This window comes from Artemia franciscana, chromosome 12, assembly GCF_032884065.1.
Source record: "Artemia franciscana chromosome 12, ASM3288406v1, whole genome shotgun sequence".
Classification (NCBI taxonomy): Eukaryota; Metazoa; Arthropoda; class Branchiopoda; order Anostraca; family Artemiidae; genus Artemia; species Artemia franciscana.
Window position 1 is genome coordinate 29,503,859 of NC_088874.1, and position 19,649 is coordinate 29,523,507.

The 19,649-nt window shown below is 33.0% G+C and overlaps 1 protein-coding gene across 2 annotated transcripts in view; it reads right to left on the minus strand.

Annotated features, from left to right (window-relative positions):
• Window positions 1-19,649, minus strand: part of LOC136033969 (pleckstrin homology domain-containing family G member 5-like) — a 405,461-nt gene that overhangs the window by 37,158 nt on the left and 348,654 nt on the right. For both annotated transcript variants that reach the window (XM_065714997.1, XM_065714998.1), the window contains one exon: window positions 7,349-7,503. In XM_065714997.1, the coding sequence (XP_065571069.1) occupies window positions 7,349-7,503 (155 nt within the window). The remainder of the gene's footprint in view (window positions 1-7,348; window positions 7,504-19,649) is intronic.

The following is a 19,649-nucleotide window of genomic DNA, read 5'->3' on the forward strand; positions in this document are numbered from 1 at the left end:
TTAGTAAGCGGATTTCGATAATGACAGCTATAGTCTTATGAATAGAGATGGAACAAAGGAAGATGATTTGTTTTTAGAGGCTAAAACCTGTCACTAATGTTATCGTTTAAGGTTTATCTTCCCTTTGCATGTTACTCGAATCTTACTTTCTGCAATCTAACGGCCTTAATGTTTTAACGTACGATAACCAAGGCCTTATCCAGAAGGAGGGGGTTAGAAGGTTTGACCCCCCCCCCAAAAAAAAAAAATGTTTGTCCGACTCGTAAAAGCGTAACAAAAATGAATATAAACCAATTTTTGATGCGTGTTTTAGTTTTTTTTTTTAGTAACATCCTCCCGAAAAAATTATTTTGCACTCCCTCCCCTTCCTCCGAAAATATCTTGGATACATTCCTGATGACAAAAATTTGGCTGTCATTCAATAGCTGACACTGAGCCTTATCCAAATGCAAACAATGTTTCTAAATTCACTTTACATTTTAATATTTAAAAATACATAGATAATAACAACAATAATAATAACAATATATTTTTTCTCTATTATTTCTTCTATTTCTTATTCTCTATACACAAAAAAGCATGCTAGAGTAGTAAAAAAAAAAAAAAAACGAGAGACAGACAAGAACCACACAAGGACAATAATAACATTTCATTTTCACCCACCACAAATGCTAATAGAAAATAAAATAGAAACATTTTCCAATTTCTCTCATAATTCTAAATCATTTTCTAAAAACTAGCATAAATTTTGGTCCGGTGACTGCATTGATATGAAACTAATAAATCCATTGATATAAAATATCTTGCTTTCACGTTTCAAGTTAGAACTGTGAAACTGTTGGAAAATTATGCCATGGTTGCAGTGTTACCTGCAATTTGCCTGCATTGTAACCGGAAATTTTAAAATGTATTTGGTTTCCGTTTGAAGCTGATTTAGGAGAGCTGTTTATTATTTCGATTAATCTTAACAGTAGGCCTTATTGCAAAAACAAATTTATGGAGTTTGAAAAAATAAGTTTAAAACGCCTCAAAATGGCGGGAAATCAACACGAAATGTGCACTTTTGGCGTTACCATGGTCAGAAACACTACATAATGAAATTACAGTCCCGAAGCTAAGAAACAAGGAATATAACTTTTTTGCATGAGAAGCACTAATTTTTCCTCTGTTTTCCTTTTTATCGTTCTTTTTCCCTCCAAAAGTTTGTAAATTGCTGATAGAGGGCTCATTTGAAAGAAAATTCTGTACCTGGTGCCCTTTTCAACTAACAAAAGAGATAATGTATATATACCTGGTTGGATGTATATATTGTATATATTGGATCGGTTGGATGAATTAGAAAATAATGCTTTAGATGTTAATGAAATTTTAGAGTGTAAAATTGCTCAAGATAGTGTTGTAAAATGCCCTGAGCCAGTAAGAAAAAGTCAGTATGTATCATTTGAATTTCCAATACGGAAAGAAAATAAGAGTTTTCGTGTGTCTGAATGGAATTGCCATGTTACGTCATGGTCTGAGGATATTGAAAATTTTTTGTCTGCTTTGAATAGTCGTATTGATGTATTTGTGAAACGTTTTTATCTATGGACAGCTGTCTCTCGTCTTACATTTTTCCAGGTTACCAAATGATTTCGAAGGTTAGAAATCGGACGAGACAAGGAGGTTTGTCTTTTTTGTTGAAAAATGGAATAAAATTTGAAGAAAGGGATGATTTATGCCTTTGGATTGAAGGGAAGGTGGAAATTTTTTCTGTGGAAATTGTATTTGTTGAGAATAAAAAGATAGTAATTTGTTTGGTTTATAAACCACCTAGCACTCCCCCGGTTGAGTTCCTTGATTTATTTGATGATTATTTATGTAAACTTCTGTCTGTAAGAACTGAAAGCATAATCATGGGTGATTTTAATTTTGATTTGTTATGTTTGAATAGCTATAATTTTGAGTTTTTTAACTTGATGTTATCGCATGGTTATTTTCCAATGAATCGCCTTCCTTTCAGAATAACTGAACATTCTGCTACTCTTATTGATAATGTGTTTCTCCCTTCAAATTTAGTTCCTGATTCTTATTGTGATATCATGATCCATCCGGGATCTGATCATCTTCCTGTTTCATGTACGATAAAGCAACGGAGCCCGACTTACGAAAAGTCTAGGCGTAAACTTATAAGAGATCTTTGGCTGGCAAATTTACATGAGTCCCGTGAACAAATAAGTGTAATATCGTGGGAGAAAGTGTATGAAGAACCGGATCCCTCGCGTGCCCTCGACAACTTTCTTGGGATAATTGCTCCGATATTTGAGTCTGCTTGTCCCTTGAAACTTACTAGGAAAAAAGAACGAGATATCCCCCGAAAACCCTGGATTGATGATGAAGTTGTTGAAGCTGTAAATGCTCGTAACGCTTGCTTCTTTAAAAGTTTAAATGACTCATCTGAAGAAAGTAAAAATGAATAATGAATATGTTCGTCAATGAAATTTAGTCAATAAGTTAAGACGTTCAAAAAAAAATATTACATAGAAAAATTTAATGAACAAAAAGGTGATATGCGGGGCACTTGGCAGACCATTAACGGCATGATTAAAGGCACAGGTAAACATTATGGCCTCATAAATGCTATCATTGTCGAGGGTGTTACAGTCACTGATAAGCAGCAGATTGCTGACGAGTTTCGTATATTCTTCTCTGGTATTGGAAGTAGAATCAGGGAAGACACTTCTCACGGAGACCCAGCGAAAAGTGACTCGCTCTTTGAAGATAATCGAGGTGAACATCATAAATTTCAATTTGAAAAAGCGTCAATTGAAGAATTAACAAAAATTGTGAAGAATTTAAAGTCAAATGCTGCTGGTATTGACGGTTTGAATCTGAAAGCATTCAAAGTAGTTTCAGTGTATCTAGTACCATGTCTTCTCTACCTCGTTAACCTGTCACTTGAAGTCGGCCAATTCCCTGAAGCGCTTAACAAGCAAAGGTCCTACCACTGTTCAAATCAGGAAATAAGCAAGATATGACGAACTATCGACCTATAAGCTTGTTACCACTATTCTCAAAGATATACGAGAAAATAGTACATCGACAGCTGTATGAATATTTAGGCAAGCTCAGAATATTAAGTGAGTCACAGTTCGGTTTCAGAACTAAACATTCAACTGTTCAAGCGGCATACCATCTAATGGAGTGCGTTAATAGTGCCCTAGAAAGGAATCTTATCCCTCTTACTGTGTTCATAGATTTTAAAAAAGCATTTGATACCGTTGATTTTAATCTTTTATTAAGTAGGTTAGCTTGTTTGGGAGTCCGTGAGAAGTGTTTGGATTGGTTTAGGTCTTACTTGTATGGTAGGTCTATCAAAGCTATGATAGATGATGTGGTAGGGAAACCCTTCAGTGTGAATTGTGGAGTGCCCCAAGGTTCGGTATTAGGACCTTTACTGTTTCTTATATACGTGGATACAATGCGTTTTTACCTTCCTGGTGCCGTAGTTCACATCATTCGCAGATGACACAGCGCTTACAGTGATTGGGGAATCTGTCGAAGATCTTATAGAGATAACTAATGTAGCTCTGGAGAATTTATCTCAGTTCACAAAGCATAGTTTTCTTGCAGTGAATGTTGAGAAGACTAATTATATGATATTTAGTCGTATTGGTAAAGTTGTAAATAATTGTCATAGTATTCTTTACAAGGTGTTTCCATTAGTCAGGTTTTTCAATGTAGATATCTAGGATTTTATTTTGATGTAAATTTTAGTTGGATTCATCATTGCAAAGTTTTATCTTCAAAATTGGCTCGCGGAGTGGGTATTTTAAGAAGATTTCATAATTTTTTTCCTCTACATGTCCTGAAAGCAATTTATTATTCAATTGTTCATCCTTATTTAGTGTATGGTTGTTCATTGTATGCAAGCATTTTTTCTAGTCATGTAAAAACGGTCCAGATTATGCAGAATAAGGCAATTAGAAGTTTGGGTGAGTATCTTGCGTGTGGTAGTACTAGAGATTGTTTTAGAGATTTAGATATTTTGAATATTGATTTTATTAAAGCTCAACAGATTTTAATTTTTGTACACCAGGTTTTAAATGGATTGTCTCCTCAATATTTTAGAAGTTTTTATCGATATAATTCAAATTATCACGATTATTCTACTAGGAGCTCAGATCAGCTGACTAGTGAAATCAGGCATACAACGCGATCTGGGTTTATGATTAAACATGTAGGTGTTGTTATTTGGAACTCAATTCCAGAGAGCGTTAGATGTTCTGAAAACCTTATATTATTTAAAGTAAGAATAAAAAATTATTTTTGAATAAATTATAAATTATATTGGTTAAAATTTTATCCCTTTTTTTTCTTTTTTTATGAGAGATGGCTGTTTAGAGATTGTATAGTGTTTCGTCTGTTGTTTTTTTTTTTTTTTTTGCGTATTTCTTGATTTTGAATGAATATTTATCATTTATTTGTTGTAGTTTTGCTGCTGAACAGGGACATTTTAGGTCCCTAAATTGAGCAGCATATTATTGATTGTAAGTGCGATTTTAGTAATTTTTATTTGATGAAATAAACGCATACCTACCTTTACTCAATATGAAGCAGGATTCTAAGGAACTTGTTTCTAAAGAAGGAGTAAAATGGGAAGAAAGGAGCATAATTTTATAATAAGAATTTTGAAGTGAGGAAGAAACAAATTTACTGAATTTTTGTAATTTGGGTGCTTTTATTGAAGGGCTGCCCTATTCCCGAGGGGTTTCCTGCAAAACAACTAGGTAGATGTATTATTTGGACAGTAATTAATTTATAATAACTATAAATAGACATTTTTACTATAAATAGACATGTTTATTATAAGGTAAGTTTATAAACATGTTTTCTGGTAAGTGCAGGGGGTATACAAAGCCGGTTTTAGTTTTGAAGTCAAAAGTTTGTATCACTAAGAAGAGGGAAGATAAAATTTAAAAAAAGGAGTATTCAATGGACAATTATCTATATACGAAGTAAATTAAAATTATAATTAAATTATAGAAAATATTATATTATAAATTTAGGTATGATGCTTTAAGCTTGACCATAAATTTGAAAACAAGTCCCCATTTTTTTTTTTTTTTTTTTTTTGCATAATAAGCCAAAAGAGTTTTTCCACAACACTTGAAAATGATTCTTCTCTAGGCGTTAGCTTTGATGTGTTCTAAAAATAGAGCAGCTTCTATTTGCCTAACCAGCACAAAAAAATATCACAAAAGTAGTGTTAGCTTTGTGTCACGTTTTAATTAAAAGAGTTGTAGATTTTAGGACAATGCTTAAGCTGGTAAATATCCTTTGTAAAAATATACCCAACGATTGATTTATTTGCATAGCAGTATGATGCATAGTAAACGTAAATAAATAATTGCCGACACTCATTGGGTATGTTTGAAAAAAAACACGAGAAAATGAAGAACAACAAAGAAAATGAGGCAATTCAAAGCCGGCGAAAAAAGATGTAAAATGCAAAGATTTTGGTCTGTATCCCCACTTGAACGTCATCAGTAAAAAAAAGAAAGGATAAAAAGTAGATAAAAGTCTAAAGAGCAGTATAAAAAGACAAATATAAAATAACAAAATTAAAATAGAAGAGAACAATCTCTTTCTTCTAGCACTCGGACCTTTTTCTATAATCTTTCTTCTTTTTGCACTGAGAGATGATGAGCAGAGGTCTTAGTATGCATTTTTCATTGCCTGTGAATTACTTCAATTTCTTTACTATTTTTCACTTCCTCAGTTTTTAATGGAAGCGATTGTACATTAAATATAAGTAGTAGGGTCCCAATAAAATTCACTATTAACACCTACCCAACCTTGAAAAGACTTAGAGATTTAATTATGCATCTGGAATCGTACTCCCTGTCTGTATCTACCATATTTTCTATCCTAATAAATGGATTCTGCTTTGCCTAATTTCCTGTTTCCTAACCCTGACAAGTAAGTTTTCAAAATTCTTAGTAAGCGCACTTCAAAATGTCTGATTTCGTCAGTAAGTGTCAATAATTTAATGTCAACACAGTAAATGTCATTACGTAGTCGTCTTTCGAAATCCTGATGTTCCATGTCGCAATCTTCATATTATATAAATTGTTGAAAGCGTTAGAGTCTAGAGAAAATCTACTATAGGATATTTTCTCTACTGCAGGATAGGAACCAATAACTTCTTATTGAGTCTACAAAAGGTATTTCTTTTGATTTGGTCAATAAGCGGCTATAAAACCATATGCACAAGAATGGTCATTCTGGAAAAGCAACCCGAGACCTAACACCTCCAATTCTTTACATATCTGTCTTTTCAAAGGTTATCCTACAATAAGTAAAGAGGCCATGATGAGATAAGTTAGCAAGGAGGTTCAACCGCCCAGAAGACATCACCAAATTCGCCAGAACTATCTACTTAGTGCTAAACCATCTCTGAGTAATAGATACACCATCTACTACTCAGATTCTAGTGTAATAATGTTTCGAGTAGGCAACAATTTCCGCAAGGGGAACTACCTTTTAAAGCAACCCTACAACGCCGTTCAGTGCTAATTAACATTTACATACATAATTTTGTTCTAATATAAGTATTTGCAACGTGTATACTAACTTACAGCTTATTGGGACATATTAAAGGAGTAAAAAGGAACAACGTATATATTATTCTAACTCATTTTTCCTTTTCCTACTTCTATAAGATATCTGATTTTTTCACTCTTAACTAATATTTTCAACCCCATCATCAATGTTTTTTATGTTACAATAAACAAGGGTAAATATTTTTTTTCAGGCACGAAAAATCTATATGGGCAAACATTTTCAATGAAGTTGTTTTAGGAGTTTCAACAAACAAGATAAGGGATATCATGGACATCTGAAAACATCGAATTATAAATGATAAATAAGGATATATGTCAAAAAACACTAATGCCTATTTACAACCCGACGGCCATTTAGTTAAAAATGCACATTAGGAGATTTTTCTACAAAAACTAATTTTTTGTTTTGTTTTTCCAATGTGAAAGAACTATTTGGCTATGTATATTATTTTTGTAGAAAAGCTATTTGTTTTAACATATAATGCCAAAGCAAAAGTTAAGGCAGACTAGCTCGGATAGTAGAACAACCAACTCGCAATTCCAGGGTTACAGTTTTTAGCCCCACATTAGGGTTTATCATGTTCAAACAGTAAAATATTGAGAAAATGTTTTGGATAAAATTTGCAGTTTGGGACCCGCTATTTTTAGTTACTTTGTAATAATTGTTCATTAGTTTTGATGGTTATAACTCTCTTTTAATCAAAAAATTCGGAAGTCATTATAAAATATATAAAAAAACAACTTACTTGTGACTTTGATGGCTGTTCCAAATTTTTTGGACTAGGAGAAGGAGTTGATGAGAATTGAGGTGGGTTTGAAAAAGGACGGGATGCAAAACTTGGCGATAAAAGCTTTCCGTACTTGCAATTCCAATTTGTCCCTTCATTTGGTTTTTGACAGCCTACAAAATAAAAAAAGAAACCACGTAACGGTCTACTTAATGTGCCATGAACATTAAATATTAAATCTGATAGTTTAAAGCTGTTCATTAGAAATTTTCACAACTAGGTTAGTCACTAAAGGAAGAAGACTAAATATTATGACCACAATTAGACCTGAAAAATGGCAGAAATAGGAACTTTCCTGTGGCATAATGTATGTGAAAGGAAGAAGTCACTAATTTTTATCAACCCTTCTATGGCAAGAATAATTATTCAAAAGATACTGGGGTTCAGACCACAAAATGGTCTAAAATAATTAAAATTTTAATTAGCGCCACAAAATAGCAGAAATAGGAACTTTCTTTGGCAAAATCTATGTTAAAGGAAGAATCAACTCTTCTAGGGCAAGAATAATTATTCAAAAGATACTGGGGTTCAGACCAGGGTATAATTGACTATGGGGAAGGGTGTAGGGATGAGCCCCACATTAGGGTTTATCCTGTTCAAACAGTATTCCAACCTATAATTTCTGTAACAAACAGAAATTATAACTTAGCTTTACTGTTATTCTAATGCAAATAGGTTTTAGTACTATGATTTCTCTATAGACTATATATTATAAATAGTTTTATCCTGTCTAATAAATATATAAAAATTTACCCCGGATGGATTGGATTTGTTAGCATAATATATATGAGCTCAAACTGGAGGGCTTGGGCTAGAAACTTGAAAAAGTGCATTTTAGGCCGCGATACTACTGCACTTACAAGGAATCTCCTAGAATAGAGCTTTCCAATTGCAAACCGAGACCTGGCTCAAAGAAAAAAAAGTTTGCAGAAGAATTCCAAATCGTCATCTCTACCAAAGACTATAATCACACTTCAGCTTACCGACTTTAAGCCCTGGCTCGAGAAAAAACCCTCCACTTTGATCCTACATCAGGATTTTACTGAGCGCACTATTTGGTTTATATAGAAAGGGTGATCGTATAAACTTCGAAGGAGGCTCATCGATAATTCAGGGGAACAGCTCCCTGACACACCTGCCAATTATCATCGTCCTAGCACGTCCAGAAGCACCAAACTCGCCAAAGCACTGAACCCCATCCCCTAACTCCCCTGAAGAGAGCGGGTGAATAACATGCAACATGCAATTTGATAGTTTAAAGTTGTTCAGTAGAAATTTTCACAACCAAAATTATCTAAAAAAATAAGGAAAAATAATGAAATGAATATACATTGAAAAAGACCTCCATATGCAGTTACTCCGCATGTTTGTACATAGTATGTATAATATCATTGGAAGAACGATTTGCATTTGTACAAAATGCGTTTTGCACAGTCAAACATAAAAATGTATTAGACTAAATAAAAACACACTGTGTGCATGCTGATTGCTAAAAAGGCGTAACTCAAAATTGACAAAGGGCATAAAGTTATAATTTTTAGTTAATGATAAGGGGGATGATCAATTGACCAAAAAGGTAATATTTATGTGCTAACTCAGCTATTACTGCAACTACTACGGCTACTCCTCTTCCATTTCCTCGTACTACTACCACTACTGCCAATACTACTACTGCTGCTACAACTACTATAGATAATACTTTTGTAGAAAGAATAAAGCTCATAATATTCTAGTTAAAGCGACAAGAATAATTAAAATTAAATCTGATCGTTTGGATGGGTTAAGTAGAATTTTTTTCAACCAAACAAATCCGAAAAAATAAGGGAAAATCAGGAATTCAAAGTTTATTGAAAAAAAGCCTTATATGCAGTTATGCCGTGTGTTTGCAAGTTGTTTGTATAATATTCTTAGAAAACTAAGTTGTATATGTACAAAAATAATTATTAACAGCCTCATTGAGTTTTTTTGGTTTTTTGCTATTTCAATTTCTTTAAGAACAACACTTTCCTGAAAAGTGACAAATTCCAGCAGTGAAAAGCAATATCCTGGGACTGATCATGAGGGTGGATAAATTATGAATCCCCTGAGAAAGACAAACTGTCAGTGCAACACTGAGTTACAAATAAGATTTGCAGAGCTCGCGAATTAGAAACTGTACTAACACATTTACTAAGGAACAGAAGTAAATTTAATATAAAAAAAAAGATTCATATTAAACAAAATAGATAGTTCAAAATTCAGACATGAGACTCGTACTAGGAAAAACTTTTTTTCTTTTATATTCAACTGTTTTGTATCATTTTCGGTCACTAAACTGGGAGTATTTTTAGTTTATTTCTTTGTCGTCAAAAATACTTGCTTTGAAAATGAAGAAAAACAAGCTGTGTTTAAAGTCGATACTAAAAGAGACTAAAGTTTATGCCTTTGATTTTGGTCTTTAAAAATGGGATTTCTGGTGGGGTTCAAACAATTAGGAAGATTATGCAGTTTGCATTGTTGCCTTGAGAATTCACAACCGTATTGCCTATGCTGCTGTAACATTCTCTCAATTAAGCAAAGTGTGGAGAAGTAGCAAGAATTCTCTGTTAGCTGAAGCTGCTTCCATTTAACGGCAGTGATATCTCTCTACATATGGTTGCAAGTCTTTGAGTTCATCGAAAGTTTCAGAGAGGGGGTTGCTCGTCTTTGAAAACAATTTCTTACAAAGAATACATGGCAATTAGTTGGGTTGATAGAATGCGCAACGCCCAGATCAAAGCTATTTCCAAGCAACGACAAACAATAAATGAAATCCGGCTTAGAAGATGGAGATGATGGGGTCGCATGACTAGCATGGGGCAAGGGCGACTTCCCTACGACATTTGGTGTTGGACTCCTACAGATCTTCGGAGGGGTGGAAGACAACGGAATACGCAAGGTCATTCTATTGAAAAGGAAGCGAAAGTCTTGTAGTTATTCCTCGATGAGCTATTGACGTTGGCTCAACATCGTTCGACGTAGAAGTCAGCCGTTGCTGCCTTATACGCCTCCATGCATTGGATAACCTAGTCTAAGTAAGGAAGTCCGACAATGACCCCAAATTACTGTCCAACATTAACCCCGAATTAATTCACAGTAAATTGGGGTTCAGTACAATGAAACTTCATGAAAAGGTGCAAAAATTGAATCTTCCAATAGATTGGGTAAAGGGGGGTCGTGCATGTCTGTCTCGGCCGCACGAAACCTGGTGCTGCAAAGGGATGTTCGAAGTGGCAGTATTTACAGACCTGTAACCTTGAATATTTTTACAATCCATATCCCTAAATACCATTTCCTACAAAAGTGCCAGGTATTATACATTTTGAATTAAGAATCTTGAAAACCATTTCCCTTTGATTTCCCTTGAAACCATTCAATAATTTATATGAATTTCATAAGAGTGCAAACTACTTTAGTTGACTCTGTTCTGAAATAATTGTGCGGTGTTATACTGAAGCACAATAAGTTCACTTTTTTAAACTTATCCGGAAAACGAAAAAACTAAACAAATTCTTTAATAGTCTAACCTTAATAAGCATTGACCGCTTATTCTTGTTAATCGATCCCACTAAACTATTTATCATTATTCTGGATGTAGAAAGTTTCTGTATTTTCAAAATTTGGTATAAAGTATCTTGGGAAACAGAGAAGTTTATACATAACTAGGGAAAACAGAAAGCACCAGAATCTATGAAAATATATTGTTGAAAATATATTAACAAGACTTGGGAGAATCTTCCCTAGTCATTAAAATGGACTATAGAACCCAGGGTTGATTGTTTGCCTATAGGAGGAAGAAAAATATAAAACACGAATACACAAAAAAGTTCCATAATTATACACAATCTAGAATGCCTCAATAATAGTAAATTAAGATTTATGTCTCATTGTAACATAAAAAGGATTTAAGTGGTATCATATTTGGATGCATGAATGGTGATGAGAGATTGACAAGCATGATTTGGAGCTAAATTCATGCTTATACTATTTGGCTTGAGATGTTTCTTTGGATGAGTATGGAACACATTCAAAACTGTAGAGTAATCTAGGCTGGGTTGCATGTAAGTTTATTTGTGTCGATTCGATGTCTATTATGTGCTGCTCTTGTTACTATGATCCTGCCAACTTCTTGCGACAAATACTATATTTTTTAGGAAAAACTTACTTCAGAGCGGTAAAAAAAAAAAAAAAAAAACAGACTTCTCCCCACCCTATTTTCTCTGCCTAAATCAAATAATTTGGCATTACCAAGCGAAGAAACATTCATAAACTGTGGCCAAATGGTAAATAAAAATGTAGCTGTTTCTTCTTTGATTTTATTTTTGAAACAAAATTGGTGCTTAAGTTCTGAAATTATGAAGTGTCTCCGCGATTACTATGAAAGAAATTTTCTTTTTCCATTGAATTTGGAAATTTTATATGGCGATCACTTTGCCTCTACTTAAAAAGGACTTCGCTTTTTCTCCGATGGCTAATAATACAACATAGCATTATTTATTTGTTAGAGAAAGATTAGATCTGGATCAGGGAACTCGGAAGATCTACAACCCACAAATTTTCGTACCCAAGACGAAATTTCCTTGCAAGATTTCTTCCACTGGTGGTATTAGTGGAAAAGTGCTTACTTCACTGGAGGCAGAAAAAAACAAAAATTACTTATTTTTGCATTCCTAGATCAAACACTGATGCTGCAGGACTGTCAAACACCAAGCTAAAAATACATTATCAATCTAAACACTTCAATTTTTACATACGTTTTTGTGTCAATTCTACAACAGAATTTCTGTGAAAATCTATAAAGCCTTATTTATGCTCTTCTGTACATTATGAAAATTCTAGGTACCCCCATTCACTCTGACCATGTTTCAGCCTAGATTTTCGTTCCGCAAAAAAAAAAAAAAAACACATACGCACAACTTTCATGCACATCCTCAATATTTCCAGGCAATTCTTCAATTACAACCTTTCTACATAGGAATTTCTTTACAAAAGCTAGTTCTAAAAGTGTTTAAGCGCCAAGGACAGTGAAAATCAAACCTTATTTTTGAACTGCCTAGGTGGAATTTCCATGACAATATATATATATATATATATATATATATATATATATATATATATATATATATATATATATATATATATATATATATATATAAAGAAAATGGAAAAAATCAAGATAATACGGAGGTCTTTTAATGAAAAGGACTTCCATATCCAGTTATGCAGTGGCTCGCAGCATCAGGCAAGGCCGTTTCCTTAGGAGGGGGTACGATGTTTGAGCCCCCCCACGAAATGTTTGTCCGCCTCGTAAAAATTAAAAAAAAATGAATATAAACAAACTTGTCATGAGTTTTTGGAGTTTTTGAGCACCCCCTCGAAAAAACTCTTTTGTAAAATACACTCCCCCCAATAAAATCCTGAATGCTGCCCTAGTAGCAGGTTCCAAATTACAAGAAAAAAAAATCAGAAAATGGTCGAAATAATCAGTTTTGTTTATTCATTTCCATGGTCCAACATGGCAACATAGATGAACATGTGATACTGTCGTAAAATTTTTCTAATTTTGAAACTGTCAAAAAACGTCTTTAACAGACCAAAGATTTTGAATACAGATATGATGGGTCCACAATGGCTAGAAGTATTTTATGCTAATTTGCATCTCTGGTACTTTAACTCGAATTTGAGTAAAGACCTAATCTCCGAAGTAAGCTTGCCAATAACGCCAAAATAACTACAAAAGTACGTGTTAAAAAAATAATAATCAAGAAGGTGTATTAGTAATATGGGGAATAAATATGAGTTGCGGTAGGTACTTCTGATGGTTAGCTAATAAAGCTTTGGCAAATGTGAGAATCATTCTATGAACTATAGCCCCTGTAATCTAATCATTCATGTGCATCATTTCAGGTTCAACGCCAAGGTTGTGTAACATATGGTTTTGTTTATTCAACTCAATATTTCTTATAATATTATTGCACAATCAAAACCAAGGAAGCAACGGCAGAATGTTTAAAAGCACCATGGTCAACAACATAAGAAGATCCCTCCCATTTTTGGATATATCTTAGGTCTGTTCATGCCCGAACACTGCTATTTTCCAAGATTTTTCTTTTTATTGTTTCAAAATTATGAAGCTTTTATGGCAGAGTCATATTTTTGTCGGTGTTGCGTGTTGAACCGACGAAATTAAAACAACAAAATTTTTATTTAAATTTTACCATGCTCTTTGTCCGTCAAAAATAAAACATTAGCTATCTCTTGATCCAAAAGGACAACTAGACTTCCATGGGGGACCTTCTTAAGCTGTTCGATGCCATATTTTTTAGCTCTTACTTTTTGGTGGTTTTTCACCTCCGTCTACCTTTATAAAATTTGGTGCCCACTATTATCAAAGTTGCACAGCTGCATATGGAGCTTTTTTTTCCACTAAAATTTAAATTCTCAGTTTTCTAATTTTTATGACATATGGTTGCGCAGGTTTACATTTAACCATCTTATTTCATTTCCACTATCCTTGCTACTTTAAGAATTTGGTAAAATACTTAAACCAACCAATGAAGTAAAATGAACTACTAAAAACTGAGAAAAAAGAAATACAGAAAAGAAATCACAGAAAAAAAATAAGGATGCATTGTTTCTGGATGCATTGTTTTTATCAAAGCTAATTAAAATAAATTAATGAGCATCATATTTCTTTAGAATTGAAAACTTGATTAAAAAGATGAACAGTATCTTTAGTTGAACAGTATTGAACAGTTGAAAAGTTGAACAGTATCTTTTTCGTTTGGATTTTACCACCGTCTGATTGGCTAAATAAGAAGACGTTTTAGAAAAAATTGGTACTTTCTATTCCACCATACTTGATTTATATTATTATTACGGTTTTCACTGACTTTAAGACCTGAGCTCAAAAAGATATTCATGGTTTTAACCAAAAATTAAACAACCATAGATCAACTAAAATTGGCAGTGACACGACTCGATTTTTTTGGATTTTGTTTATATTTGTTTGTGTTGGTATTTTTTTCTCCCCTGTTCCTTCCCAGCCATGTAGCCTTATGGGGGAGATTGTCTTGAAGTAGTTTTTTGTTTATGAAACTTATTGTTAAATAAATAACTCAGAACTCAAACTAAGAACTCAAAAATAACCTCGTTTAACCTAATAATTGTTAGATTGCCTTAACCACCGATGATTTTTCAGAAGAAATTGTTTTTTATTCAACTATACTCCTGTTCAGCACTGTTATTCAGTTTATATCGATTCTACGAGCTCATCTTACATGGTTTTTACCAGTACTTTAACAGACTTAGATCAACTAAGATTGGTTATGACTTGTGGTGGCTGCTCTCGCTTGAACCTCACCAATATCAGATTAGCTTAACCACCAATGAGTCCACAAAAGAAATTGTTACTTTTTATTCGACAATACTCTCTGTTCAATACCATTACTTAACAAATACCGATCTGACGAGCTGATCTTACATATTTTTTTTCCAATACTTTAAACGCCATAGATCACCTAAGATTGGTAGTGACAGGAGGTGGCTACTCCCGTTTGAACTTCACCACCGTCAGAATGACTTAACCACCAAGAAATTTTCGGAAGAAAATTTTTGTTTTTCATTCAACTATACTCTCTTTCAATACTACAATTATATTCATACTGATCTCACAAGTTAAAGAAAAAAAAAAAATCATTTATGGGCAAATAGAAAACTCAAAGCAAGAGAAACAGAAACAGCTACTTCAGAGCATTTCCTGTTGTTTTTTTTTTTCGTTTTTTTAGCACTGTTTTTCCTTTTCCTCCAAATAAAGTTTTACATTATTTTCCTTTTCTTAAGCCAGTGATTCTCAGAGTAATTAGAAAATAGTTAGCAGTCATTACTCAGCCGTACAAAGCCGCTGATTGAGACACTGCAAGGACATCTTAAGAAAAGCTTTCTATTTTAGTCTCAGCGGGAAACCTTTTAGCACTAGGTTCAAAAGATTACTTTCTAATTTGTTTCTTTACACTAAGTCCCGAAAGCAGATGAGAAAGGGAAATAATTTCTTAAGATGAGCAGGAAAAAATAATTAAACTATTGTAAGGATAATGTAAAAAAGGTAGATAGAATGGCTCAAGATGACTAAGCTAAAAAAAGGAAAGGACTTGAAACTTTTGTCACGGGCAGAATAGCGGGTAATAGCGGGTACTTTAGCGATAAAGCAAGGGTAGATAAAGGAACAAATTCATCCTCTATTGTTGGCCAGAATAACACTAACCCAAACAGGGTATAAAGTTTACAGTAACGTAGCCATAAGGAAATGATGTGGATTATTGGACTGCCTCCACAGGAAATGTGGAAATGAGTATATACTTTTTATTTGCCCTGAATGTAAATTTATAGCTTTTTAATGAAAATAAAAAAGCGTTTTTTAGTTATTCCCGAATTATAACAAGTTATATTCTCTTTGAGATGCAGGAAATGAACTAAAAAATTCTTTTTAACAAAATGCAATTCATGGAATTCTACTAGCATCACAGACTTTACCGCAGGGATTGCTGATGTTAGTGACTCTGAATTTAAAATTTTAGGAATTCAAAGTTCTCTTCAGATGTAGCAATACTTAGTGCTTACTACTCGGGGCGTGACTTAAAGTGGCTTAAAGTGAGGGATAAGAAGTGCTGCTCCAAGATACACACCAGATGGCGGAGAGTTGGTGAATCTTCGACGAGGACGAATTAAAGAACAACCCTTTCTCCCAAAAAAGTGGCTTATAATATTTGACTTCTATTCATTTTTCAATTACAAAATCTATTATTTTTCTTTAATTTATGTCGCAGTGCATACGAACAGTACAGGGAAATTAGTGAACCTGACGTGATATTCGTATAGCTCTCTATCAATAGAAATTGCACATTAATAGTTTATTCATTCTTCTTTGTCATTTATGCTTTCCTTCCATTGCTATGGTTACCGGTGTTCATTTAGCCTTTCTAATATATTTCTTTTTGATAAGAACACGCAAGTTTGCATTCCACAGCTAATGAGAAATAAATGGACTTTTATTATACAATAGAACAAAATTTGTAAAACTATGCTAGTTATATTTAAAGATTCTGTTGAAACGACCGAAAAAAAACAAAAACCAGTAGAACCTGTAAAAGAACTCTCGAGGGAAAAGGACAGTCAAAATTCCGTATTTCAACTATCCCGTCCCGCATTAAAATTTATCGTTCGAACCATGAGATTAGATCACCATGTCAAAATGAATGAGTATATTTGACATCTCCTTTTTTTAAAAGGAGATTAATTATTTGGTTTCAAAACCCTAAAGAACACTGTTTTTGAGAAATGAACATAAAAATAGATAAGAGAAAACATTAAGAATAATAAGAATAAAAAGGAATAATATAAGTAATAGTAATAAGAAGCAAAATCAGTAAGAAGTAACAGAAATATTTGTAACATTAGTGACATTTGTTCCCAAGCACTGTCTGGTAACAAGAGACAGATACAGGATTTAATGTTTGGGAGAGGAACTGATAAAATTTGGCTCCCCAATTGATCTTTTTCACCCCTCTCACCCTGTAATTAGCAAAATTTCTACCTTCTGCCACCAAAACACCGATTTTGTAAATTTATTACTGTTAATATTGTTTTATGCATCATTTTCATCAGATATTTTCTCCAAACACACTCCCTGTTTCATTTTATGTTGTAGCTTTTTGTTATAAGTAGATGTACCTTAAACTTATTTTACAAAGGTCGAAGCCCTGGTTACCAACTACTCCTTTTTTCAACTTAAAGAGAACTAAGGAAAACGAAATTGGGCAATAAAGTTTAAGAGAGTGGAAAGTTTCCACATACCTTTCGCTGCAATGAGGGAGGAATTTTAAAACTGGATAGCTGAGCACAAACAATGAAATAATTACGTGAGAAGTAAACATTACAGAGTAAAATAGGCTCTAAATGAAGATTTTTTGGGAGCCTTTTTACGACTAAGGATTTCGGATCCTTCCCCCCTTTACGATGATTTTAAATTATACTAACAAGTATAACAAAATAAATAAAAGGAAAGACCCAAAATTTCTAAATATTCCACCACTTAGAAAAGAGAGTGTATTTTTGAGGGTTTTCTGTCAAGGGTCTAAACTAAAAAAGTTGTTTGCGAAGTTGACAAGTAACAACCTTTTAACCATGGTTCTTTCCGTCTAGTCATACGACCAACATCTCTAACTTGAGTGATTTTATCTGCATGACAGTTGGGTACATTTAGGCGATATTTCTGAAACTAGTGTTCTCGATTTTAAGGATAATTTTTAGGCCCTTATGCTGGAAGTATTTTTTGAAGTAAGGCTTTGCGGCTCATTTCCAAAGTTTAGGCATGGAAAGCCAGAGAACAAGTTAATGCAATGCGACATAACAGTTTCTTCCAAACAAATGGAATTTGTAATACAAAAAAAAAAAACAAGATAAGAAACTTCCAACAAAATAATATATATATATATATATATATATATATATATATATATATATATATATATATATATAATAAAAAAAATAAAATATAACAAAAAAAAATCGAAGTTCTAAAAACAAAATTTTTATATCAATATATATATATATATATATATATATATATATATATATATATATATATATATACACATATATACACACACATATATATATATATATATATATATATATATATATATATATATATATATATATATATATATATATATATATATATATATATATATATATATATATATATATATATATATATCCGGAGAAAATCTTCTTAATTTTAGAAAAAAGGGAAAATATCCCCTATGAGTCAAATTTTTTTTTTTTTTTAAATGAAACCATCAGATTCAATATATAAGAGAGCCTTACTGTAGAGCCTATCTGCAGCCCAAGTGCCAAACTGCAAAAATGTGGTTTCTTTTTATTTATTTTTGCCAGAAGAAAGACCACGGATGAGTGTTTATTTGTTTTTTTTTTTTTCTTTTCTTTTCCCAAGGGGTGATATTATCGAACCAATGGTCTAAGAGCATCGAAAGGGGGCTAATTTGATCAGACATTAAAGGTTCTAGTGCCCTTTTTAGGTGTCTAGAAGATTGGAGGGAAGCTAGCCCTCTCCCACGTCCCTTTTTCTCCAAATTCATTCGATTAAAACTTTGAAATTGCCATTTTGTTCAGAATTGTTGAAAGGTCTCCAAAATGTGCCTTTGGAGATAAATTGACTCCCCACAGCCCCCGGGGATAGGTGTTCAAGTTTTAAAATTTACCCATTGTTCACGTATAGTATTTGTATTTGTTATATTATTTGTAAATGGGAAGTATACAAGCATTTTTTGTGAGGGGGGATTTTGTGCTTGGGGAGATTTACATAGGGATAATTTTCCATAGGAAGGGAAATTTCCAGGAGTAAACTTTCCAGGGAAAATTTTCCACTGGGGAAATTTGACATAATTTCTAAACGAATTTTTTTTTATTCGTCTTAGTTTGTGTTTATTAACTCAGTTTTGCATATAGTTAAGTTCTGGGGGAATGTTCCGTCGAAAATTTCCAGAATATTTTGATTTTTTGGGACAAATTTGCATGAAATGGGGGGATTTCCGGAGTGATTGGAAAAACGATTGAGCTTAAAGTCTATTTTCAGATGAAAGTACCCTACGGATAATTTTTCAGGCTGAATCGTCTGCAAGAAATTTTTATGAGGGGGGATTTTCACGAGGAAGGAACTCTCCACGGAGGAGTATCCCGTGGGGGAGGGATTTTTCATAGAGTATGAGCCAGATTTGCCGGTATTACTTGAAAAACGATCAGAAATTAGATATTAAAAAAAAAAGTTTTTCTACTTAAAGTAAGGAGCAACATCAAAACGAACACCAATTATTGTGTATATTAAGGACCTCCCTCCTAAATACCATGGTCTTTACACTAAAGTTTGACTGTTTGTCCCAATTCCTAACGAACGATTCCTGAAACACAAGGGCCATTAATTTCTAATAGAATCTTTTTCTTTAAAAATGCTCGTGAAGAGCAGCATATTGACGAGGGGGGAGGATATACGAAATAATTTCTGTTTTTTTCATTTAATAATCAGAAGAAGCAAAGCTTCCACACAGGGAAAGACAGAAAGTTAGTTTTCATTGACAAAAGGAAGACTTGTCCATCTTTAGTCTATTTTTTCTATACATATTATTTTTAATAAAAATTATTTTTACAGATAATATAAATTAAT